Source organism: Emys orbicularis, chromosome 5, assembly GCF_028017835.1.
Source record: "Emys orbicularis isolate rEmyOrb1 chromosome 5, rEmyOrb1.hap1, whole genome shotgun sequence".
Classification (NCBI taxonomy): Eukaryota; Metazoa; Chordata; order Testudines; family Emydidae; genus Emys; species Emys orbicularis.
In genome coordinates, this window is record NC_088687.1 from 83266440 (window position 1) to 83292300 (window position 25861).

General features: G+C 41.1%; 1 protein-coding gene across 1 annotated transcript; it reads right to left on the reverse strand.

Moving 5' to 3' along the window:
* Nucleotides 1–242: 242 nt before the first annotated feature.
* CASP3 (caspase 3) lies at nt 243–10893 on the reverse strand. The gene is made up of 6 exons (XM_065404801.1): nt 10807–10893; nt 8822–8946; nt 8142–8270; nt 3560–3735; nt 2921–3038; nt 243–1887 (listed from the first exon to the last, which is right to left on the reverse strand). Exons 1-6 carry the CDS (start codon nt 10878–10880, stop codon nt 1661–1663), a joined length of 849 nt encoding a protein of 282 aa, XP_065260873.1. The 5' UTR covers nt 10881–10893; the 3' UTR covers nt 243–1660.
* Nucleotides 10894–25861: the final 14968 nt, after the last annotated feature.

A 25861-nucleotide genomic window follows, 5' to 3' on the forward strand; every position in this document is an offset into this window, starting at 1 on the left:
AATAATCAAATATATTTCCCTGGAGGTTTATAACTTTGCATGCATAATGCCAGATGTCCTGAGAACTGGGTTTCAAAGCATAGTATTTGAAGTTACCTCTCAATTTTTGGTGTGAAGAGGGGGAGGAGGAAGATGCACCATAACACACGGGGGGGGGGGAAAGCAATTAAATTAAAAGTTAGAACCTGATGATTTCTGCAGATTTAAAATGAATGGTAGAATAAAGACAGAAAAGCACTGTATTTAATTTAGTCAATACTTAATTTAATAAGTAAAAAAGATCCAAAGACTCCTTATTGAAATGACAAGGTGTAGTTGCTACCATTAGTTATGCAACTTATTTTTAAAAAAGTTTAAAAAGTCTTATCTGCAAGCGTTCAATGCAGCCATTACAATTCTGAGTTTTCTTTTTCATTAATCAAAAGGTGTAGATTGACACAGTCTGAATCAATGAAGATAAAAAATTATTATTTTATGATATAATATACAACAAAAAATCTGCTTCACTTCTGTTTTTTTATTTCCTGTACTCCAATATTAATGTAGTTTACTGTCTCAAAATGCAAAATCAAAAGAACTAATTTACTGTGTCATATTTTACTCAACATGCCTGTTTTACCAAACCTTTAAAGTTAATTATCTAATCTGATACTAGACAAAAACCACTGACTTTTCTCCAACACTACAAATCTACTTTATGGGACAGATGAAATGTGGTATTTATATAATGCAAAGCAAAACAAAAAATCCTATCAAATATGGCAGAAAAAGGAAAATTTACCATTCAGAAATGCAGTTCCATTTGCTGCCTTGCAGGATCGAGACCAAAGTGGTTGTGAGAGGTGTTGAGAACCCTCATATCCCAGGGAGTTGAGGGTGGAATGCAAAAAGCATTTTGCAAGACGGGTCTCTTAGTTCCTCAGCTCCAAAAATCAATTGTATGAATTGTATTTTTAAGTGGGTAGTAAGCACTGACAAGCTAAGTCTCATAACTTTTCATATTTGATAGAAAGTTAAAAAGCCAGAGTGTAGGACAAAAAATTGTTTGAAACTCTGAATAAGCTATAACATTGTATAAACGAATGTAATAACCTGCTTCTACAGTTTACACATTTCTCTGCAGTACTTTTAAAACCCACTCATTTGTAGTGACACTAATACAATATTGCCAAAAATAATAAAATGGCACTGGTATATGCCATATTCTGAATCTGTTCCCTAATTATGTCAAAAATGGAAAGAGAAACTATTTAGAATACACTAAATTTTTCTCTCTCTTCCTCCAGCCAGAATGAAATGTAATGTCATACTAGAACCGATAAGTGATTCAACCTCTCTTTCTTCCATTTTTCCAGAAAGTGGGTAATATAGATTAGTAGTAATGCTCTGGAATTACTTTCAAGTTTGTCCGTATTTAGTTACCTGAACCTGAGTTTCTGAGAGAGCAACACCAAATTCTACTGCTCTAATAATGAAGTTTAGCTCTGAGTAGAGTCTTAAAGTCTCATCTATATTACCTACATTGAGTAGTAAACACTAATTCAGATTTGAAAGTGATATTCAATGCTAGTTTTGTTTTCTCACAGTTTGTGCATACATTACAAATACAAATGTGTGAAATTATTTAGTGGGAGAAATGTAAGTTACAAGGTGAAGTTCTTTAGTGAGTGAAGTACAGTTCTTTGGTGAGCATGGACACAATACATGGAATCTGCTTCTTTCCATGAAAACCTGGTTGGTTTGAATACGAACTAAATTGTGCCACCTTGCGATTTACACGTGTTAGTATCTGCATAAGCTCAAGTTTCTTTGCATGTTGTTTCAGCATCAAACATAGCGACTGAATAAACCAGGAGCCTTCTGATGAGTTTCTCCAGGAGTAATAGCCTACAAAAGAATAAATTGTTAAGTAAAATACACTTAATTGGTCCAGTGTAGTGTCCTGTGACTGAGTAACGATCAGGAAAAAATAGTTTGTTTACAAGAGTAATTTTCTTGGGAACAATCAATCAAGAGTTAAAATAATTAAAAAAAGGTTTTAAAATAAATGACTCTAGCTTGTTACTTAAATAATCACAATATACTTTCAATAGACACGACCACTCCGTCTCCAAAACACAACACAAAGTTAGTTCAGATTGCCTAGCCCTGACCTCCTTTACTAATCTAGACAAACCCTAGGCAAAGGAAGAGTCAAAGCTGGGCAATCCATCTTTCACCACCCAGTGTTCTAAGCGCAGCAGCAGTTTCTATTTAATTACACCATTAAAAGATACATATACATCAGGAAGAGAGGACAGTATAGACAGATTCAGGTTGCTCAGACCTCAGTGTCACTGTCCTTGCCCTTCTCCAATCTACTGTATGCAGGAATAAAGCTAGTAAACTATTCCCTGCCATTGAAATTGTGGATGGCATTAGAGGAGTTCTAATACAATGTCTCATATGGACAATATGAAGAATTAGATGACCTCCTCACATTATGTTTGTATTAATCACTATTTCTGGGTTGTGCAGGAACTACAAGAGAGGGTGGAATCTATACATCAGAAGAAAACTTGATTGTCAGGTAATCCCAAAGGCATCCCAAATAGTAATGTACTTTTTGTTTCTTGCCATAATTTATTTGCATAGATCTGATTAACTGGGCACACAGTACTACTGCAAATGAATGTTTGAGTCTGGAGGGTTTGACAGTGAAAAAATACCTTAACATTCAATTTATTGTAGGAATAGGCATTTCAAGCGCTATCTTACTTTGCGCATAAGCACAAGAAAGTGAAAAAAGAAAGGCAACGGGAATTGTTTTATGAAAGAATAAAAAAATGTATTCAATCACCTTCAAATCAAGTTGAACATTAATACAAACAAATATCTATGTATTTTAGCAATGAAGAATTTTGACATGAGCCTCTCTTACCCGGAACAGTAGAATATGCATATAGGAAGTCTGCTTCTACAGGCATTTTCTGACATGTATTTTCCTCTGAGCTACTGTCTGTTTCAACACCAGAATCTAATTCTGTCCCTCTACAAGCCTGGAGAGAAGGGAGAGGAAACAAATTGAAGAAATAGCAAAGGTCAGCAGTAAACATCACCACGGTGTCCACTGTTAATTCAAACTTTGACATCTCCCTGATGTGAAAAACAATTAAATGAACTATAAAAAGAATGAGATTCCTATACTTAACATTTTTTAGTTCTGTTTGAATGCCAAGTACGGCAATCGGAGTTTATGTAATTGATTGCATCAGTTTGACTAAATTATGGGTTTATTAATTCAAAATTTTAGTTTTGCATATAAGAATCTATTGAAATTCTGACTGATGTTTCAAAGATTTCTGGGTAGCCCTGATGGAATGCATAACTTGACCTATTACAACATCCGCCTACTTACATAAAGCCAGACAGTGCCACCTTTACTCAAGGAGAATAGTATCTTACTCTGCAAGTAGTCCCTTTGAAATCAGTATAAGCAGTATAAAATTCTGAGCTTTGCCTCATCATCTAATGGAAAACTTGCATTATTCAAGTATGTAGCAGCTCAGCTGTGCTTTACCTGAAAGAAGAAGAGTTTTGGCTTTCCCACAAGACTCTTACATCGGTCTCCTCTGAACAGGCCTGTTAATATTTTCAATTCAAAAGGACCATCTGTACCATAGATTAATCCATCTTCACCATGACTTAACACAACACAAACAAAACTACTTCGATTGCTGTGATCATCTTTAGCAACTAGAAAAAGATAAGAGAAATAATTGGTGTTTGAAACTTCCCATGTGTTAGAAAAGTATGTTTATTATGATGTTAACAAGGACCTTATTTGGCAATATTAGGTTCAGCAATTGCTTACACATACACGTACAGCCAGGCATTGTGCCTCACCTGTGAGGATAAGAAACCGCCCACGGCAAACATTAGGAGTAGACTATGTAGTTGGCTGCCTTGGGCATCTAATTTTTGGGAGTAGCTCTTGCATGGCCACTCCCTACACTCCCAGCAGCCAAGACAGGTTCTGAGGATCTGCCCCTTTTAAGTCTCATGCATTGCTCAGAGCAGCAGTCATATCTGGGGCAAGAAGCAACTAAACAACCAACAACGCAACCCAACCCAGTCGCCTCCACCTGCACCAGCCGGGAGAACTTCGGGAGAGTGGGTGTTTGCCCCTTTAATGGTATCCTTCACCTCCTCTGCACTGCTGCATACTTGTAGAACAGAGTGCCAAAGTCTTTACTGCTAACTCTATAATACCCTGGGTAAAAGGCAAGGTGAATCTCTATGTCCATTTAGTCCTCCATTGAGAGGGTCAACAAGGTTGAAAATTGATGACAGCTATGATGATGATGGTTTTTGTGATATAAAAATAATACACCTCTACCTCGATATAACGCTGTCCTCAGGAGCCAAAAAATCTTACCGCGTTATATCAAACTTGCTTTGATCCGCCGGAGTGCACAGCCCCGCCCCCCCGGAGCACTGCTTTACCACGTTATATCCGAATTCGTGTTATATCGGGTTGCGTTATGTCGGGGTAGAGGTGTACATCCAATGAGATCTAGACAAAAAAACAAACTTTCTACATGGTAATGTTGGATCACTACCAACCTGGATTATATTTGAACCAGGGACCCTGTAGTAAGAGGGCATCTATCATATTACCAATCCCCCTCAATCATCTGTCTACTCTCTCAATGGTTAATTATCTACTACTTAACTTTTATTATAGATCCCTACCGTCTCATCCAATTTTATCTAGTGATATTTGATATTATTGACATTTATATTCTTAAACAAGAAGGCAGCATCCTCCAACACTATCTCCTAGTTTCAACAACTCCTATTTCATCTGTGTTTGTGGCTTTATATTTTCCCATCATTTACTAATATGAGTGTTCTAAGGCTCAGTTCTTGGCCCTTTTTATCATTGAGAACACATCAATTCTAGCTCATACTTAAGACATAACTTCTAGCTAAGCTTTTACCTATAGTAACCTATCTATATTTCTATGTTAATGACATCCAACTCTACATCTCCTTTAGTTAATTCAATGATCACTGGCTCCCATCTATTGCAATTAATTCCTTTTATAATTTTTCTAATCATTCTACTCTAACATCAAGCGATCCAGAATGTTCCCACCAGAATATTCTTTTCCTTCAGAAAGAGAAACCATGTTACAGGCTTTCGACCTCTGAATCCAATTCAAAATATCATTCCTGATTTCCAAAATTATTCATAAACTGCTCTACCCTTCCTCTAACCTTGCATTTGCCTATTCCTCATCTCACTCTGCTCCTATGATGTTATTCATAGAATCATAGAAGTGTAGGACTGGAAAGGACCTTGATAGGTCATCTAGGCCAGTTCCCTGCACTCAAGGCAGGCCTATGTAATAACTAGACCATTCTTGACATGTGTTTGTCTAACCTTTCCTTAAAAACCTCCAAAGACACAGATTCCACAAGCTCCCTAGGTAAATTGTTCCAGTGCTTAACTACCCTGACAGTTAGGAAGTTTTTCCTAATGTCCAACCTAAACCTCTTTTGCTGCAATTTAAGCCCATTGCTTCTTTCCCTATCTTTAGAGGTGTGGGGAAAAAGAACTAGGTAGCCTTCTTAATGACAACCAAAGTAACACCGAAGGCCCAAATTCAGGTCCTCTGACAGAAGCTGACTGCACAGACGGCCTTTACGTAAGGCAGTACAGGCCAGAACCTGAACTAAACTAGGCTGTGCAATCCCCTGCCAAATACGGTCATGGGCCATGACCAGAGGAGGGAGGGGAAGGAAGCCATGCGAAAGGCCTTAGCAACATGATAACCACTGGCTGATGGAAAAACATGATAACTGCTCATTGATGAAACATAGTAACGGCTTATATGAAGAAATTGCTTCTAGTAAAGGCCAGCTACCTGCCACCAGCCAATCATATCACCTTTGGGCGTCCTATAATAAACCCCCCCCGGAAAACAATATGTACCCTGACGAAAAACAACACCCCCGCTGGTGCCAAGTACCACCCATGTCAAAACCACCAAGAAACCCCCCCACCCATTAGGCACCCAATTCTCGTAAATAATGAGGAAGCTACCAGGAAAAAGGAACAGACCCCTACTCTTATTTCGCATAAATGACATATTATTTGTAATATGCTTGCGGTTTGACGGAATAAGCAGCCTGTGAGCTGCTGCTAGGTGTAGTAGTTTTCGGACTGCTACCCCAACGCGTTGGTATGTATTGCAATAAACTGGCCTCAGGCTTGAGTCTGTGAACTAAAATCAATGCGTGGGTGACTTTTTCCACGACAGAGGTTAACGAGAACAATTTTTCACCCTCCTCCTTATAACAGCCTTTTATGTACTTGAAAAAGTATGTTCTCCCCCAGTCTTCTCTTCTCCAGACTAAACAAACCATTTCCCCCCCCCCCCCCCCGCCCAATCTTTCCTCATAGGTCATGTTTTCTAGACCTTTAATCATTTTTGTTGCTCTCCTCTGGACTTTCTCCAATTTGTTCACATCTTTCCTGAAATATGGCGCCCAGAACTGGACACAATACTCCAGCTGAGGTCTTATCAGCATGGAGTAGAGTAGAAGAATTACTTCTCGGGTCTTGCTTACAATACTCCTGATAATACATCCCAGAATGATGTTCGCTTTTTTTGCAACAGTGTTACACTTTTGACTCATTTAACTTGTGATCCACTATGACCCCCATCTTCCATAGTACTCCTCCCTAGGCTGTCATTTCCCATTTTGTGTGTGTGCAACTGATTGTTCCTTCCCGAGTACTTTGCATTTGTCCTTATTGAATTTCATCCTGTTTACTTCAGATCATTTCTCCAATTTGTCCATATAATTTTGAATTTGAGTCAAGGGAGAGAATCATTCCAGGAGTGGGTGGGTCAGATTTTGTGGCCTGCATCATGCGGGAGGTCAAACTAGATGATCATAATGGTCCCTTCTGACCTTAAAGTCTATGAGTCTATGAATTTTAATCCTATCCTCCGAAGCACTTGCAACCCTCCCCCCAGCTTGGTATCCTCAGCAAACTTTGTAAGTGTACTCTTTATGCCCTTATCTAAATCACTGATGAAGATGTTGAATAGAACCAGACCCAGGACCGACCCCTGCGGGACCCCACTTGATATGCCTTCCCAGCTTGACTCTATTGTTCTCCTCCCCAGGATTTTACAGATTAGGTGGGGAAGTTGGTAGCTCACTTTTACTGTGCCATTATGTAGATTTCTCTCTCTCTAGCATGGTTTAGGGGGGCCATGTACTGTAATCAAAATGAGAGAGACTGCATTCTCAGGTCTGGACTTAGTTTTTCCTGCTACTGTTCTCCCAGAGACCGAGCAAATACATTTACAATACTTGTGTGTTAGGGACAAGGGCAGACCTTGCTAAGATGCCACAATAACCTCTGATAGGTGATATGCACAGAAGTAATGGCAGATGAGGGTAGCAGCCTTGTAGCAGAAATTAAAAAAAAAAAAAAAAAAAAAAAAAAAATCTCAAACATGTGCCTTTCTTTCACTATGAATGTAACAGGAAGGAGGTATTAGGAAACGTGAAAAGAAAAAGGTTAGTTAAACACAGTGGCATTTAAGTAGCGTAACTAGTTTAGAAATAGACAGTAAAGCAGACCCCTACATAAAGATACTTTATATTCTAAAATAGATTTTTTTTTTTTTTAAATCCTTCATTCTCTTTCCAAACTAGGAATTGTGACAGAAAAGTGACATGTAAATGATCTCAGTTAGTTCTGAACACCTACCTGGAGGTTAGAGAGTTCAGATTCTGAGGACAGCAGCAAAAATTGCACATAGGGCTCAGTCCTGCAAGGTGTTGAACATGGGGCTAATCCCACAAAGCACTGAAGCATGTGAGTAGCCATACATAGTCAATGAACTACTCACATGCTTAAAGTGAATCATGTCCTTTGCTGGATCATCCCAGAGGGCTCAGCAGCTTGCAGGATCAAGCCCAAATAACCTGTTTTTTGTTTTTCTTTTAGCATCCACAATTCTCCACTTGTAAGAAGTACTGGACCACTTATTCTTTTATCTAAAATTTTAAAGTATATAATTTTAGACTATAGATACATTTTAATAATACAGACGCAGATCATTACTACTTACCATTTTGCAAGATGTCAAACATTTGCTTCTCTGTACGATCATTGTGAAGATTGACTTTATATCCCAAAGTCATAAAAGTATCTCTGATGTGTGCAGCATCTGCATCAGTACCAGATCGGAATGACATTCCTTTGGATTTGAAAAGAAGAATCACTTTAATTTCATGTAAAAAACACAGTATAGCTGATTTGGGATGTCAGAGCCAAATTCTGCTCAGTTATACCAGGAGAAGTCTAGACCAACTCCACTGAAGCAAATACTCCAGATTTACACCAGCGTAGCAGAGCAGAATTTGACTCTATGCATTTATCACAAATAAAGCAAAAAGATTTTTCATTTCAAAAGGAAACTTGTTGGTTTTTTTTTTTTTTTTGCTTTGCAAAAACAGTCTATGGGCCTAAGCAATCACATTAATACCTCTAAAACTGCAAAAGTAAGATACTGGCTGTTAAAATCAGCTTGATAAGTATGATTTCCTACACTTGTAATTCCCCCCTTACAAATAGATATTTGGAAGTATCTACCATGAGAATTTACACACATTTAAACCATTACATTTTACATTTAAAAAAAAAAATCAGTCATCCGGTTGCATATTTAAGTTTGAAGAACATTACATTTTACCAATTTCTCTGAATTAAGAAGAGCTTTAAAATCAAAATAGAAATATGAACAGTTACCAGTGGCTGGCAGGAAGTTCTTATTATTTATTATTATACATATCCCAATTTCTGGATAATCCATTTTGTAACTCTCATCTGGCTGTATTCCAGAGTCCATGGATTTGCTAACAGGCAGGCTCTTTCTGTATGGAAACCAGATAATATAACAGATGAGTTTATAAAAACCAACCATTCTTAACAAGAGGAAACTTCCAAAACTGATTTACAAGCTTAGTCTTTTTCTAATTTTTCTCCATAATTTTGGTAAGGTTCTTTTGCAACTAGTGAAAGTGATGATAATTTTCACTACTTGCTCTTTAAATATTGTAAGTATCTCTATGAGATCAAAGCAACCCCTTGATTTTTAAGTCACTAGGGCTCCATATGGGTGTTGGAGTCATATGCATGCAACAGCTAGCAGGATTGCTTTGCATAGCCAGGCTCCAAACTGTGAAACTGATTGCATACAGTTCTGTCAAACATAGAGTTACACAAATGAAAAAAATATATATCTATTTTTAATCTCTCGTTTGCAGTAATATGCAACTTGTAACAATCTTAGGTAAAAATATTTAGACAGAAATGTGTCTAAGCTGATAGTACCCCTGCAAAGGGGAATATAAAAACCTAAATTAAGAAAACAGATGGCCAAAACAAGAAGCACCACCAACAAAAAATTGTATCCTTCATACTGTACCCTTTCATCCTCATTCATATACACACAACTCCTACTTACATCAATAGACAACAGTTATGTGTGTATCTGAGGGCAGAATTGGTGCTAAGAGTTTAAACTTAACATTCAATTCTATCAAAAAGCTACATTAACAGAAAGTTAAGATTGCACATGTAAGTGCTCAAGAGCTAGGAAATGACAAAGTTAAAACTTCATGTGCAAACTTAATTCTGTTCCCATGTGTACATTAATTGCAATACAGTCCATTACTCTGATCCTGCTTAAATTTTACTCATACAAATACTCACAGTAATGTCACTAATCACATGCCTGAAGTTAGCACATATGTAAGCTATTGCAAGATTGGAGTCTATATAATCACATCACATTCTATTTTTCAATATAATAAAATAAACAGGTTTTTAAAACCCAACAACAATAGGTATGTATGTGTAGCAGCTTGCAGTTCTGAGTAGCATATGTATACCAGATAGAGACCATGAAAGTAATTTATATTAATGCCCAGTGGACATACAAAATCCACAGAGCCCCAGGCAAAGACTAATGCAGAACATTTATCAAGTGTCTGCACTCTTTACAAGCTACACAAAAGTGTTCACAAAAACTGATATGAGTCCTGTGCAAAGTTATTCTCAATGGTGAAACTGTTATATGCCTTCTGGATAAAGTTGTCAAAGCACCAAGCCCATACAGCTTCACACACTCAACTTTATCCTTGCTGAGAATCCCTTGCCTTTACTCATTGTCTCCCTCCACTAAATGTTTCAACTAAGGTAGCCTCACCTTCATTGTACATATTACAATGTTAGTGCCATTGCACTTTAACCGTACTCTGCCTATGCAGAACCTGATTTTCAAAAGCTTGTAAGGCTGCCAAATCCAAACCAATGTTAATTGGAACACTAAAAGGAACTATTGGTCAGCTCTTAGGGGGTATACAGACTCCGCAGTCTATGTTTTTTCTTCTTTAATTCCTTGCATATTTTTTATTTATATATATATATATATATACACACATATACATATACATACACACACACACACACACATACATATATATATGTCTACTGCAAAACTGAATATATATTTATATATATCAGTTTTGCAATAGACTAAGTTACATTGGGTGTGAATCTGATTTTTTAAAAGAGTTATTTACTAACATTGCAATATTGATGAACTAATCTTTGTGATATTTATTCAGTTTGTGTTATTTGCAGTTTCGCCATACAATTTCATTAGAGGGCTACTTCTCAGGACATTAAATATAAAATTTATTAAAGAAAACTAGAAACACCACACTCACCCTTGGGAACCAAAGAGAGATTTTGCATCTGTCTCATCTTGACCTGATTGCAGTCCATCTTTTATATCTGCCATTGTTGTTCTTATTTATTAACTTGAAAACATAAGAAAATAGAAATGTAAGACACAAATTCCTTTTATTCACAATTTAACTACAGCTATTTCCTGTTGCTATGCTATTGTGAGGAACTCCAGAGGGACCTAACAAAATTAGGCAATTGGGTAGCATGATAGATAAAATCCAGTGTTTACAAATTCAAAAGAAGGAACTTGGGTGGAAGGAATCTGGATTCTATAGAAACTGTACCCACTATTAACTGTACCCACTCATTGTGGATGGTTTAATGAAAACACCAACTCAAAAAAAGCAATTAAAATATTAGGCTGTAGAAACAGATGGATAGAAAAAAATTCTGAAAATAATATAATGCTGTTATATAAATTCATTGTATTACTGCACCTTGAATACAATTCCGATCACCTCATCTCAAAAAAGCACAAGAGAAATAGAAGAGGTCCAGAGACAGGCAATACAAATGATTTGAGACTTCCATAGGAGGACAGATATTAGATTGTAAGCTCTTTGAGGAAAGGACCATGTTTTCCTATGGGTTTGTCATAGAAATTTCTGTCCGTTCCAGCTGAGGAATAAGGAGAGACGGACACTGCTAATCAAGCAAGGAGCCCCGGGAGGGGCGATCCGTTTATTTCAATTGCAATTAGGTTCGAGCTCATAAGTCAGCAAGAACAAAGAAAACACTTACACCAAAGCATTATATGCAGTTGCTTATGATAATCTATCGCTCTATGATTGGTCAAAATTTGCCATCATTACCATACATAATTAGCAAGCTACATGTATCTGCCCCTCTTATGTCCCCTTATTGTTCATTTACTTGCCCCCCACCTTTGTTATTTTGCAAACTAAGTAGTTAGTTATCTATAGGATACAGGCACAGGGAGATCCATTGTCTATAGGTTTGGAGTTTGGCTTTATTTCCTCTCGAAGGAACTTCCTGAGTTAAGACATAGCAATAGCTGTATATCTTCCATGTGTACGTGACAAATTTGCCCCCTGGCAGTTAAGTAGAATAATTTTATATCAGGTTCATCACTTAGCACAACTGGGTCTCATCCTAGTGAGCATATGGATGCTACTGTAACACAAATAATTAAAAAAAAAATTAAATAACAAAACAGTATAGAGAGCATATATTGGGTATTCCTATTTATCTTCCATCATAACACAGGAAAAGGAACTTGCAATGAAACAGAGGCAACAAGTTTAAAACCAATTAAATATATATAGATATATTTTTAAAACACACAAGTTATCAAGTCCAAGATTTAACAGCAATCTAAAAAGGGTTAGACATTTATACAGAGAGCAAGAACATTTATCGTTACACATTAGAGATGACAAAAAAGTGAGAGCTATAAACCCTCATGCTTCACGGACTAAGCCAGCTATGAAATGACAAGAGTTTGAAAGAAACTTCCTCGATGGGCTAGTTATTCCATATTTGTCCATTGCAAGGATTGTTGCATCACCTTCTGAAGTATGTGATAGAATGGATCTATATAAAATTTTAAATAACCAAAGATATCAAGTTGCAAGTATTGCTGATCAGACAAGATGAAGAAAAATAGTATTCTCTGCTTTGGTTAAGCGTGGAGCTGGCAATGCAAGTTTGATCCTTTCATAGCCACACTGTTGTTTATTGATTTCCCCCCTTGCTCTAGCCATATGTTGTCTTAATATACTGTGAATATCCTCAGAACCATGCAAGTCCCTCTTCTGTGGATGCAATTACTAATGCATCAAAAGTGTTAACACCATTACATGCACCTCTATTTTTAAAGACAAGTTTGTTATTTTTCAGTGGCTTCAAAAGATGTCCCATGTATACACTGGGTACATTTTCTATATCAATTGGGGCTCTAATGTAATTAAGACAACTCCTTGACCACTAAATGTTTCCAGTCTATTTTTACAGACCTGAAAGCTAGGATCCTGGAAATCAGCAGATTAGATTCCCTGGATGTGAACCTGCAAGGGGACCAAATATGGCATAATCCTACCCTAAATTTTAGCAGTTGCCTTCAGGACAATCAAATGTAGGAGGACATGTGTCTGCGCTGCTAAACTTGCCTGCTCAGCACTATGAGCACATACTGTTACACTGGGCAAGGAGCATCAGTTAAATTGCTTTAGTCTTTTTTTTTTAAATCCCAAAGAGAAGAATATAGAGGAAAAAAAGAAAAGAAGATGGTGGTAGGAGAATAGAAATATTGTGGAAAGAGACAGATACAGATAGAGAGGAGGTGGTCTAGTGGCAGCACATGTTCACATAAAACCAAATTTAGTTCTTTATATTACAACAACATGAGCGCTACCAGCACTCCTAGCTATCTTCGAGATACTACTGACTTCCTGAGGAAACTAGAATCCATCGGTGATCTTCCAGAAAACACCATCCTGGCCACTATGGACGTAGAAGCCCTCTACACCAATATTCCACACACAGATGGACTACAAGCTATCAGGAACAGTATCCCCGATAATGTCACAGCTAACCTGGTGGCTGAACTCTGTGACTTTGTCCTCACCCACAACTATTTCACATTTGGGGACAATATATACCTTCAAGTCAGCGGCACTGCTATGGGTACCCGCATGGCCCCACAGTATGCCAACATTTTTATGGCTGACTTAGAACAACGCTTCCTTAGCTCTCGTCCCCTAACGCCCCTACTCTACTTGCGCTACATTGATGACATCTTCATCATCTGGACCCATGGAAAAGAAGCCCTTGAGGAATTCCACCATGATTTCAATAATTTCCATCCCACCATCAACCTCAGCCTAGATCAATCCACACAAGCGGTCCATTTCCTGGACACTACTGTGCTAATAAGCGATGGTCACATAAATACCACCCTGTACCGGAAACCTACTGACCGCTACACTTACCTACATGCCTCCAGCTTCCATCCAGGACACACCACACGATCCATTGTCTACAGCCAAGCTCTAAGATATAACCGCATTTGCTCCAATCCCTCAGATAGAGACAAGCACCTACAAGATCTCTATCAAGCATTCTTAAAACTACAATACCCACCTGCTGAAGTGAAAAAACAGATTGACAGAGCCAGACGAGTACCCAGAAGTCACCTCCTACAAGACAGGGCCAACAAAGAAAATAACAGAACACCACTAGCTGTCACCTTCAGCCCCCAACTAAAACCTCTCCAGCGCATCATCAGAGATCTACAACCTATCCTGAAAGATGATCCTTTACTCTCACAGATCTTGGGAGACAGACCTGTCCTCGCTTACAGACAACCCCCCAACCTAAAGCAAATACTCACCAGCAACCACACATCACTGAACAAAAACACTGACCCAGGAACCTATCCTTGTAACAAAGCCCGATGCCAACTCTGTCCACATATCTATTCAAGTGACACCATCATAGGGCCTAATCACATCAGCCATACCATCTGTGGCTCGTTCACCTGCACATCTACCAATGTGATATATGCCATCATGTGCCAGCAATGCCCCTCTGCCATGTACATTGGCCAAACCGGACAGTCTCTACGCAAAAGAATTAATGGACACAAATCTGACATCAGGAATCATAATACTCAAAAACCAGTGGGAGAACACTTTAACCTGTCTGGCCATTCTTTGACAGACCTGCGGGTGGCTATCTTAAAACAGAAAAACTTCAAAAACAGACTCCAACGAGAGACTGCTGAGCTGGAATTGACATGCAAACTAGACACAATCAACTCAGGGCTAAATAGGGATTGGGAATGGCTGAGCCATTACAAACATTGAATCTATCTCCCCTTGTAAGTATTTTCACACTTGCTTCTTATCAAACTGTCTGTACTGAGCCATCTTGATTATCACTTCAAAAGTTTTTTTCCTCTTACTTAATTGGCCTCTCAGAGTTGGTAAGACAACTCCCACCTGTTCATGCTCTCTGTATGTGTGTGTATATATATCTCCTCAATATATGGTTCACTCTATATGCATCCGAAGAAGTGGGTTGTAGCCCACGAAAGCTTATGCTCTAATAAATTTGTTAGTCTCTAAGGTGCCACAAGTACTCCTGTTATTTTAACATGGGCAAAGTGACTTTGTAGACAATGTACTAAGCCCCAGGAAGAAGCCCCTAGCAACCTCTCCGGCCAACTGATAAGGCTGCATTAAAAGGTTACAGAGGCTTCCTTAGCCAAAAGCAGGGCTTACCTTTATGCAGTGCCTTTTTGAGTGGAGGGTGGGGAATTAGGGGATTGCAGAACCTCCAGAAAGAACAGGAGCATACACAAAAAGGAGTAGATTCAAGGAAAGAGGAAGAAAAAGATGCACAACAACAAGAAAGGGATAGAAAGAGAGACAGAAAATGGCAGAAAGAAATTGCTAGTAGAATGAGGGAAGGTCTCTAGAAGAAACAAAAAAGGAATATAAATCTTTCACCATTCTGCATATTTTTCCCATTTCATAATTCTTAGTTTGGCTACAGATTAGGAGTTTTTAAAAGGTGAAACTGCAGATATATTTTAAAATGAGGTGTATTATTTATTGGCATTTCTATTGCCCTCATCACTATAATATCTAAGCACCTATTGAATAGGTGTTTCTAATTCCTGCAAACTCTGCTCCAAAGTAGCTTGCAGGGATCAGAAACTCTCTCAGGGCTTGTCTACACTACCAAGTTTTGTTGACAAAACTTATGTCGACACCCAAAAGTTGACAAAAGAAAAATCGCCAAAGGGTGTTCACACTTGCTCCCTCTGTCGACAGAACGTGTCGACCTTGGGGACACCATCATCGACAGGGTGAGCGATGCACCATGGGTATCCCACAGTGCAGTGTTGTGGGAAGGAAGAGCTGATCGCTGCGTACGTACAAATATAATATAATTAAAAGAGTAACAATGAATACTCCAGATAGGAAGAATAAGTGGGGCCTTCAGCACATAATGACCTAAATTAATTCCTTCCTCCCCACAGCTTCAGGGTGACTGAAGTCAGATGTTTGGTCTGCTCCAAGGATTCTAAATTATGGTTTTTGTGACATCACTAGAGCCCACTTGACTTGGTCAATAGGGCCTCTGGTAAGTGGCACTTTTGAATTATAACACAATTCAGTGCTTATAAAAATATTTTATACACTATAAAAACACTTGGAAAAACCACGTTACAAAATACAAAAATGCCACTTACTACACCCCCTTTGGCCAATTCCACGGCTCAGCATGGTTCCAGTGGTAGCTGCAATTTCCAGTCTGATGCATTTTATGGCATCTGAGTGGAGATGGCCTGTGCACCTTTTGGAAGCTGCAGTGCCAGGAAAGAAAGTTAGGGTAAAATCAGTTATGTGCTGAATGTCCTATTTACCTTTGCTATTTGAGCATTAAGCAACTACAGATTCATTTATATCATTTTCTAAATGAGACCTGTAGTTCACCTTTAATGTTTATGGAATTTTTAGTCTCTTAATGAAGCAAGTTAGCTACACTTAAAAAACCAAAAAACAAAACAAAAAAACAGAGACCCATCAGCAGACATGTTTTGTTGCTGTGCACTCAGACACACGCTGTCAGTAATAATTTTTCTCTATTCCATAGCACTGATGCCAACACCAAGTAATAGCAATGCTCTTGGGAGGACAATGCTCGTTCTTGCTGACTCAGAGTACTAAGAATTACCTCACCTTAGCTAGCTAATGCAATGATGTAATTTTCTGTCATGGAAAATGCACATTTATCCAAGGAGGATGATCTCATGCTACAGGGGACAAAAAAGTACCTTTGAGCAAACGTGTTTAGAATTAATTATAATTGTTCTGCTCTTTGAAATTTTTTTCCTGAGTCTTAAAATATCAGTTATGTATATGCAGTCAGATAATAGGAACTTTAAACAGCAAAGGAAGCTTTTAAAAAAACCTGATGTGATTACTAGCAGAATACGGATCCTTTTTCCTTAGCTTTTGGGACATTGATTTACCCTTTAGGATCATTTGATTTGTTTTATTTAAAAAAAATCTGTGATCAAATGGATAAAAAACTACAAAAAAAAAAGATAGAAGATGTAAAGAAAGATACTTTTTCTAGAGCTTACTAAGGAGGGAAGGGGCAAAGAGAGAATCAGTTTAAACAGGTCCCAAAATTAGAGCTGCTAGCAAACTACAACAAATGACTGCAGTAACAGTCTCCCTGTACAATATATTATTCAAATAAGATTTTTTTTTTAAATGAGCAGAGCTGTTCTAAGTTATCCCTTTTGCTGGGACAATGATCAACTACTAAAATAATTTCTTAACCATAGTCAAATGACTTACAGCAACTGCAATCCTTAACTCCATCTGGACCTACTGAGATTAAACTCAGTCAGGCAATGCTTCATTGTATGACATTCATGTTTTAAGTCAATGCAATCACCAAAGATTTTTTTTTTTAGTACTATATGTCTGAATTGTGAAACATACAAGGGAAATTAATGATAGAGAATCACAGTGTAAAGAACATTAAAGTTTCTTTGACTTGGAAGCAAATAACTGAACCATCTTTGGTTTCTCCACACCCCTTGAAATATGCAAACCACAAGGGACAAAGACAGCACATGTTCAATATATGACAGCTATGTTATGAAGCTGTGCTCAGAGTAAAATAAATGTCTCAAACCAAATGTCTCAATGTCTTTTTTTATAATTACTCTGATTTCCCCCCACAGTTTACAATTTCCCACTTTACATGATTATAGTGGAATGCCGGAAATAGTCAACTATGTGAACAAATAGAATATATGCATGCATGAAATACTGGAATGAACAATACAGCTCTCTAAAACGAATAGCTAGTATATGAGAGGAAAAACTCAAACCAAACCCAGAATATTTGTCTCTTAAAACCTCAAATTACAAATGTTTAAACTACAGATTTAATTCTGTATATGAAATTATACCAATACCAAATATTACACTTTTTGTAACCATTATGCTACTGAAACCTTGGTTTGTGGTTACTACTGATTAGGTGAGCCGCTCACCTAACAAGAGACCACAAGCCACAAAGCACATGATCAGAAAAATGTCATTCAAGCCATTTTCTAGCATAGCATCCATTAGTATCAAGGACAACTTCAAAGTGAAAAAAATATCATCACAATGTGTACAAATCTGTAAAATGGTTACTAAAATAGTTCTACTCAAATAATTTTGAAAGACGGGAGTGCTGGCCCACTGTTGGGGGACAAGAAGTGAAAAGGAAAGTGCTTTGCAACAGCCACTTCCAGACAATTATAGCAGTGTGAAAAGTTCTAATGAGATTTTTCGTCTAGTCGTCTATGGATTGAAAGACGACAATAAATGGTCCTTGACAGTCAATACATTTCCCAACCCGGAAATAAGTATCTTTTCTGACCTCCGAATCCCCTAAAGCAGAATTTTTAAAGTATCTCATTGTATGAATGATCAAGGAAAAGCTTCACAAACTATTGGTGTCCACAGAACACAGTTGGTGAATAGTTGCGTTGGACAGTCAGTTAAATAAAAAGCAAAATGATGCAATATGGTCAATAAAAACAATACATATATGATACTTCAATTTCAAAATTCAGCTAGTCTCTTCAATACTGCATTTGAAACTGCCTATTAACTTATTGAAATGATCAGTACAGTAACAAATTTTCTTCCCCTCAAATTTCCTTCCTCTGTCCCCTAAAAAAATCCTTAACCCAATAATTTAGAGGAAAAAACACAATTTGCAGAATTCTGCAGAAGCTATATTTTCCAGGAGCAGCTGAAGTATGATGTGGATACATTTGTATTTGCTGCACAGGGGCTCCATTTTCAGAATGCTTTGAAGCACAAAGATTTTTTTGGAATAATACCAACTTTCTACTAAGCAATGGGCAAGTCTACAAGAAGAGAGATTTAAGGTGGAAGAAGTTAATACAGCCTGTTGGGAAATTTCTTCCAATAAAACTAATCCAAGATAAGTTTTATTTGTAAATTAATACTCAGAAAACGTGCTCAGACAAAATACAGGCAATACTCCACAAATGTTGAAGGACTGGAGAGAGTTCAGAGAAGAGCTATAAGAATGATTTGAGGGCTGGAAAACATGCTTTACAATGAGAGACTTAAGGTAAATAGTTTCAGATCCTTATCAGAGAGTGCATAGAGGTAACTTGATCACATACACAAGCAGAGGATATCCAATACCGGAGGGCTCTTTAACCTAGCAGACAGTGCCATAACAATGTTCAATGGCTGGAAGCTGAAGCTAGAAAAATTCAAACTGGAAATTAGGTGCAATTTTTAACAGTGTAGTTAATCACTGGAACATCTTAACCTAGGGAAATGGCAGATTTGCTATTACTTAAAAACATCTTTACATCTAGACTAGATACCTTTCTAAAAGATGTGCTTTAGTTCAACCATGAGTTCTCAGGCTCAAAGCAGAAATTTTGGGGTTAAATTCAATGGTCTGCAGAAAGTTAGACTAGATTACCATAATGGTGCCTTTCCCTACGGTCCAGAAAAGGGGCAAGACACACCCAATACTCCATCCCCACCGGATTCACATGGGGGTAAACTCTGCAAATGCAAATTACAGCTTTCCTTGCTTGCATTGGTGCAGATATTTCGGTGACTGGCAATCAGTTGCTGGAAACAGGATAAATTCTCAATGTAGATATGGCCCAGCTATTCACTCCTGACCATTTTAGCAGAAACACCCTGCTACACTGGGGCTGTGGACGGAGCTTAAAGTACCACCAACTTTCCCCCAACACCAATATGACCCCTAGCTTAAACAGAGCTGATTCTGTTTAAAATACATCAACTATATAAAGCGACAGAGTCCTCTGGCACCTTATAGACTAACAGACGTATTGGAGCATAAGCTTTCGTGGGTGAATACCCATTTCATCAGAAGAATGTAGTGGAAATTTCCAGACGCAGGTATAAATATGCAGGCAAGAATCAGTCTAGAGATAACGAGGTTAGTTCAATCAGGGAGGATGAGGCCCTCTTCTAGCAGTTGAGGTGTGAACACCAAGGGAGGAGAAACTGCTTTTGTAGTTGGCTAGCCATTCATAGTCTTTGTTTAATCCTGAGCGGATGGTGTCAAATTTGCAAATAAACTGAAGCTCAGCAGTTTCTCTTTGAAGTCTGGTCCTGAAGATTTTTTGCTGCAGGATGGCTACCTTCAAATCTGCTATTGTGTGTCCAGGGAGGTTGAAGTGTTCTCCTACAGGTTTTTGTATATTGCCATTCCGAATATCTGACTTGTGTCCATTTATCCTTTTACGTAGGGATTGTCCAGTTTGGCCAATGTACATAGCAGAGGGGCATTGCTGGCACATGATGTCGTATATTACATTGGTGGACGTGCAGGTGAATGAACTGGTGATGATGTGGCTGATCTGGTTAGGTCCTGTGATGGTGTCGCTGGTGTAGATATGTGGGCAGAGTTGGCATTGAGGTTTGTGGCATGGATTGGTTCCTGAGTTAGAGTTACTGTGGTGCGGTATGTGGTTGCTGGTGAGAATATGCTTAAGGTTGGCGGGTTGTCTGTGGACGAGGACTGGCCTGCCTCCTAAGGCCTGCAAAAGCGAGGGATCGTTGTCCAGGATGGGTTGTAGATCATTGATGATGCGTTGGAGAGTTTTTAACTGAGGACTGTAAGTGATGGCCAGTGGAGTTCTGTTGGTTTCTTTCTTGGGCTTGTCTTGCAGCAGGAGGCTTCTGGGTACACTTCTGGCTCTGTTGATTTGTTTCCTTATTTCCTCGTGCGGGTATCGTAGTTTTGAGAATGCTTGGTGAAGATCTTATAGGTGTTGGTCTCTGTCTGAGGGGCTGGAGCAAATGTGGTTGTACCTCAGCGCTTGGCTGTAGACAATGGATCGTGTGGTGTGTCCGGGATGGAAGCTGGAGGCATGAAGATAGGCATAGCGGTCGGTGGGTTTTCGGTATAGGGTGGTGTTAACGTGACTGTCACTTATTTGTACCGTGGTGTCTAGGAAGTGGACCTCCCGTGTAGATTGGTCCAGGCTGAGGTTGATGGTTGGGTGGAAGCTGTTGAAATTGTGGTGGAATTCTTCCAGAGTCTCCTTCCCATGGGTCCAGATGATGAAGAGGTAGGGAGTGTCCTGAGTAGATGGTGGAGTTTCTTAGTGTATTCCTCAGTGGGATCTGAGGAAAGTGGCCTGTAGAATTTGGTATTGGAGAGTTGTCTGGCAGCCTCCCTTTGGTAGTCAGACCTGTTCATGACAACAGCACCTCCTTTATCAGCCTCATTGATTATAATGTCAGGGTTGTTTCTGAGGCTGTGGATGGCATTGCATTCTGTACGAATGTTATATAGTGTTCAACTATATAGTATCTTACTGATGTCATCACCTTATCATATATATTTTTTGCTGCTGCTGCTGTTTAGGGAGCACAGAACATTTAACACAGTGGCTACATTACATTAATTTCTCAATAACTCAATGTGAATTTTTTAAAACTATCTATTCAGATTACAGTATTAAGGTAGGGAACATTTGGGTGTTAGGCTACTTCACAGAGCAGGGGTAGTAAACAGGCGGACCGTGGGCCAAATCCAGACTGCCAGACACTTTTGAACGGACCTCAAAATCTTTTTATTTACTTATTATCACTATTGTTGTTATTTTCGCTAGTCTGGATCTTGACTATACCTTGACCAAGAAATTTAGACCTTGACAAAAAAATAATTGACCACCCCTGCCATAGAGTCTCCTCTGTAATTTCTATAGAGCAAGACAGATCAAGGCTTATTTCTATTCTACAGGGAGTCCTCGGACTTATGACACCTGACTTACAATGGATGCCACTTACAACACTTTTTCAACTGACTACCCGTTTCACCCCTACGATGCTTGTTTCACCCTTACTACGCTCAATTTGCATAAAGTTCGCTTGAAATATTTCCTGGTTGCGTTATACTGGTATGGAGCTGGAAAGGGTTACTTCTGATTGGCTTCAAGGCAGTAGGGTAGCTTGTTGCTGGGTAGGGTTGCCGATTGTTTTTGATTGGCTCCTGATCCTGGGCTCAGCCAATCAGAAAGCTTGAACAATGATTGGCTGAGGCTCAGCATGTATGCCATTCTCCCTGGCTTTCTGAGCCTGCGAGGCTGGCATTCTGAGCAGCACATGTGAGTGTATATGTCTATTTGAATGCTGTTTACAAAATACAGTGTACAGTAAATACATTGATGTTGCAACATTAGTCATCTATAATTAATTTAGTACAAAAATCTGGGTTATTGTAGTGAAAATAGTGTATCAAGCCTTGGTTCAGGAATGAATCCCCCCCTTCATACCATTGATTCCTATGGGAAAAGCAGTTTCAACTTACAACGCAATTCTGAGGAACGAATTGTGTCGTAAGTCCGAGGACTTCCTGTATACAGGTTCTTATATTGAACTCTAAGCCCATTCCAGTAGTTCATTAAGCAATGTGTGGTTTTTTCTTTCTTTCATCTTCTTCCCAGAGGGAGAATTGGGTGTACTCTGTAGTATTTTGTTTTGGTTTGTTTTAAAGGCACATGTTGCTATGCATTTATGTTAGCGAAGACAGAGTTGAAGAAATGTGCCTTGCAGTTGGAGCAGAAGGTGATGAGGTTTGTGATGGTCCTTAGCTCCAGTGGGAGTTTATTCCACAATCTCAACTGGCCCCTGAAAAAGTCCTATATCCTGCACAGAAGTGCTTTAACTTTATGGTAGAAAGTCCCACGGTGCCTGAAGAGGTGACAAAGACCTGTATAGCTGTATATAACTCATCATTGGCAGTCTCCTAACCAACCAGAGATCGTGTAGCAGTCTTGGCCGAGGTTCGGCCCTCAGCGGGGCTGTGGGGTAGCCCACCGCCTCGCTACAGTCAGAAAAGAGCCCCGAGCCCTCAATCAGGGCGGGGCAGTAATCACACAGTCTGGAGCTCCAGCCCTCAAGCAGGGGCTGAGTCAGTAGCTCGGAAACCCAGGCCCTTAAGCAAGGACCGAGGCAATGTCTATAGCAGCCCAGGCCCTAGGTCAGGGCGGGCAGTAATCAAATAGTCAGGCAAATACCCAGGCCTTTAAGCAGGGGATGGGTCAGAGTTTGTAGCAGCCCAGGCCCTAGGTCAGGGCGGGGCAGCAAACAAATAGTCAAGCAGGAACCCAGCCTCTCTAGGACAGGGAAAAAGGGGGAGTCTGCCACCCAAGGAGTGGGTGGCAGGGGGGACGCAGGCCCTCCCACTCCACTGCGTCCCAGCCCGGGGCCCTAGCAGCGGCGGAAACTCGCTGCTGTCAGTGGGGATCCTGGCCCAACACACTGACATCGGCTCTGGCAGTGCAGCAGCCAGACTGGGGTCGGCTGCCCCCGGGCTACTTCCACACTCCCCCTCGGATGGTACCTGGGCCGTCCTAGTGTCGTCGGTGCTCTCCACCAGCATCGGCTCCTCTGGGTAGGTAGCGAAGGGCAGGCTCGGCTCCTCCTCGGGGTAGCTGGCACAGGGCAAGCTTGGCCAGTCCTCCTCAGGGTACCTGGCACAGGGCAAGCTCGGCTCCTCCTCGGGGTAGCTGGCACGGGGCAAGCTTGGCCAGTCCTCCTCAGGGTACCGGGCGAGAGGTAGGCTCGACAGGCCTGGTATGTCAGCAGGCCGGGCGCGGCCTACGGCTGCCTCCCAAGCGGGAGCTCGGCCACCGACGTCTGCTCTCTCCGCCGGCCTGGGCTCCACTGAGCTCTGGAGGCGGGCTTTTATACTTCCGGGTCGGGGCCGTGACCTCTGAGGGGCGGGCGCCGGACCCGGTGGCTCTGCCCACGTTGGTATTAGGGGAGGTTCGGCCCTCAGCGGGGCTGTGGGGTAGCCCACCGCCTCGCTACAGATGGTAAAAAGTCACTGATGGATACTGCTATGTGAGAATTTAGCATCAGCAAGGAATCCAGGAGCACTCCTAAACTACAGACGGAACTGACCAATTGTGGATGTGTACCTTCAACCAAAGGAGATGGCACCACGGTTGCACAATTTTCAAAATTCCTTTCTTTTCCCAGCAGCATAACCTCTGCTTTGTTCAGATTCAGTTTTAATCAGTTCTTCACCCATGAGCTGATCTCTTCCAACCACTGGGCTCTATTGGTGGTAGTTTATGGTGATATGTAGTGACAGGTAGAGTTTTGTGCCGTGTAGATGGATCTTTGTGCCTGTGCAGAAGCTTAGTGAAGCCAATGGAATATTGGCACTTGGGTCCAATTGTGCTCCCCAGTGCCATGCTGGAGCCTCCACATTTATTTGACAAATAAAATTTGCAGAATTTTAAAATATTATGCACAGAATTTTAATATTTTTGGTGTAGAATTTTATTTTTTTTGGCACCAAATGCCCTCAGGCGTATATACTCCAATTTAGTATTATTATATGCTGACAGTGAGAGAGCTGAAAGATTAGACCAGGAGTTCAATTAATTATTTATTATTACTATTTCCAAACAAAACCTTAAAGTCAATTAAATTAGATTTCAACATTCTCCCACAGCACCCTGTAAGAACATGAGAGCCAGAAACAAACTCTAGGAAACAGAAAATGGTTAGTCTATTCTAGCTGTGCAAGCAGAAGGGAAAGGAAAGCATCTTGCATTGCATTACACTAAAATATTCGTATTCATTAATTCATATTGCATCCATATTTTAACTTGTAATAGTACTTTACTTTCATATTTTGACATTGTAAGGCATGATGGGTACGGGCTTGTCTACACTTGGAAATTTCCTGGAATTGTTATTCCGAAAGAACTGGTCTACACGATTTAAGCTAAACCGGACAAAGGCTCTCACGGGCTGGGGCTGCAATAAGAGCGCCTTATACAGAAATAACTGTCGACAACACATAATTATTCCGGAAGAGCTATAGGGGACTTGACAAGCGCAGCCTCGGAACCCTGTTAACCCCACCCTGCCGCTTCACAGAAGTGGCTGCATTTCGGCGGCGGGTGCCAGGCTCGCAGCGCCTGTCGGCTCGGGAAGGGCGAGGGGGGAAAGTGCCTCGGGCAGTAACCCCGGATCGTCTGTTGCTTCCACGCAAGGCAGCGAGAACGAGCCAAGCCCCCTTTCCTGAGTGTCCCGCGGCAACCCGGGCTCGGAGCGAGCCCCGCTGCTCTGCTCAGAGCCCAGCCCGGGGAGCAGGGCAGCCGGAGCCGCCCGGGCTCTTTGTTCGCCCGAAGGCGGCGGGGCTAGGAGCTGCCCGGGCTAAGCGGGGGCAGCGCCACCGTGCGAGCAGCCAGGCTCCGGCAACCCCCCCACCCCGCGAGGGGACCCCCCGCCTCGATCGCTGCTCCCCCCGCGCGCCCCGGTACCGGCGGGCGCTCCCCGTCCAGTACAGCCACTGACCTGCCGCCGCCGGCCTCCCGCTCGCCCCTCAGATCCAGACTAGAGTAGACGGCGCAGGCGCGCCAGGCTGGGGTCGGTTGGACTCGGCTGCTCGCTCCGCCCAGCCCCGCCTTGCAGGGGGGAGGGGGCGGGCGCAGGGCGGCGGCCGGTTCAAACGGGGCCAGGCGGGCTCTGAGCGCGGGACTGGTGGGCGAGTCTGTTTCTTCCCCCAGGTGAGTGTGCGCCGAGTGGGGAGGGGCAGCCCCGGATCTCCCGAACACACAGGCCGGCGTTACCGCCGTCCCCTCGGCCTGCTCCTGGCGCTCTGCCCAGCCTAGCACGCCGCTCCCGAGGTGCCCCGCCGGGAGCGGGCCTGACAGCGCGTCCCCGGGCCCCAGCAGTCGGGCTAGTGGTGTCCCCTAAGGCGGGCAGGGCTGGGGCCGGCCGGAGAGAGGGTCGGACACCATTTGTACAGGGACTAGCGTGTCCGGCGGGGGCGATAGGGGGAGGAAGGCGGCCAAAACCCGACCCCAGGGGCAGGAGGCGGGGCTAAGAAATGGGGAGAGGTGCGGCCGGACTGTGCCGGGGAGGAGCAGCGGCGCTAAAAGTGACCCCAAGTGGAGTGAGCGGGCTGTTGTGGCGGCCAAAACGGTGAGCTGCA

Bases quoted from the DNA above. Each gene is read 5' to 3' on its own strand.
- CASP3 (XM_065404801.1), bottom strand. From the start codon at position 10,880: ATGGCAGATATAAAAGATGGACTGCAATCAGGTCAAGATGAGACAGAT. The intron at 8,947-10,806 runs GTGAGTGTGGTG...GTTTCCATACAG, and splicing joins TCTCTCTTTGGTTCCCAAGG to AAAGAGCCTGCCTGTTAGCA. The intron at 3,039-3,559 runs GTAAAGCACAGC...CCTTCTCTCCAG, and splicing joins CAAAACTCTTCTTCTTTCAG to GCTTGTAGAGGGACAGAATT.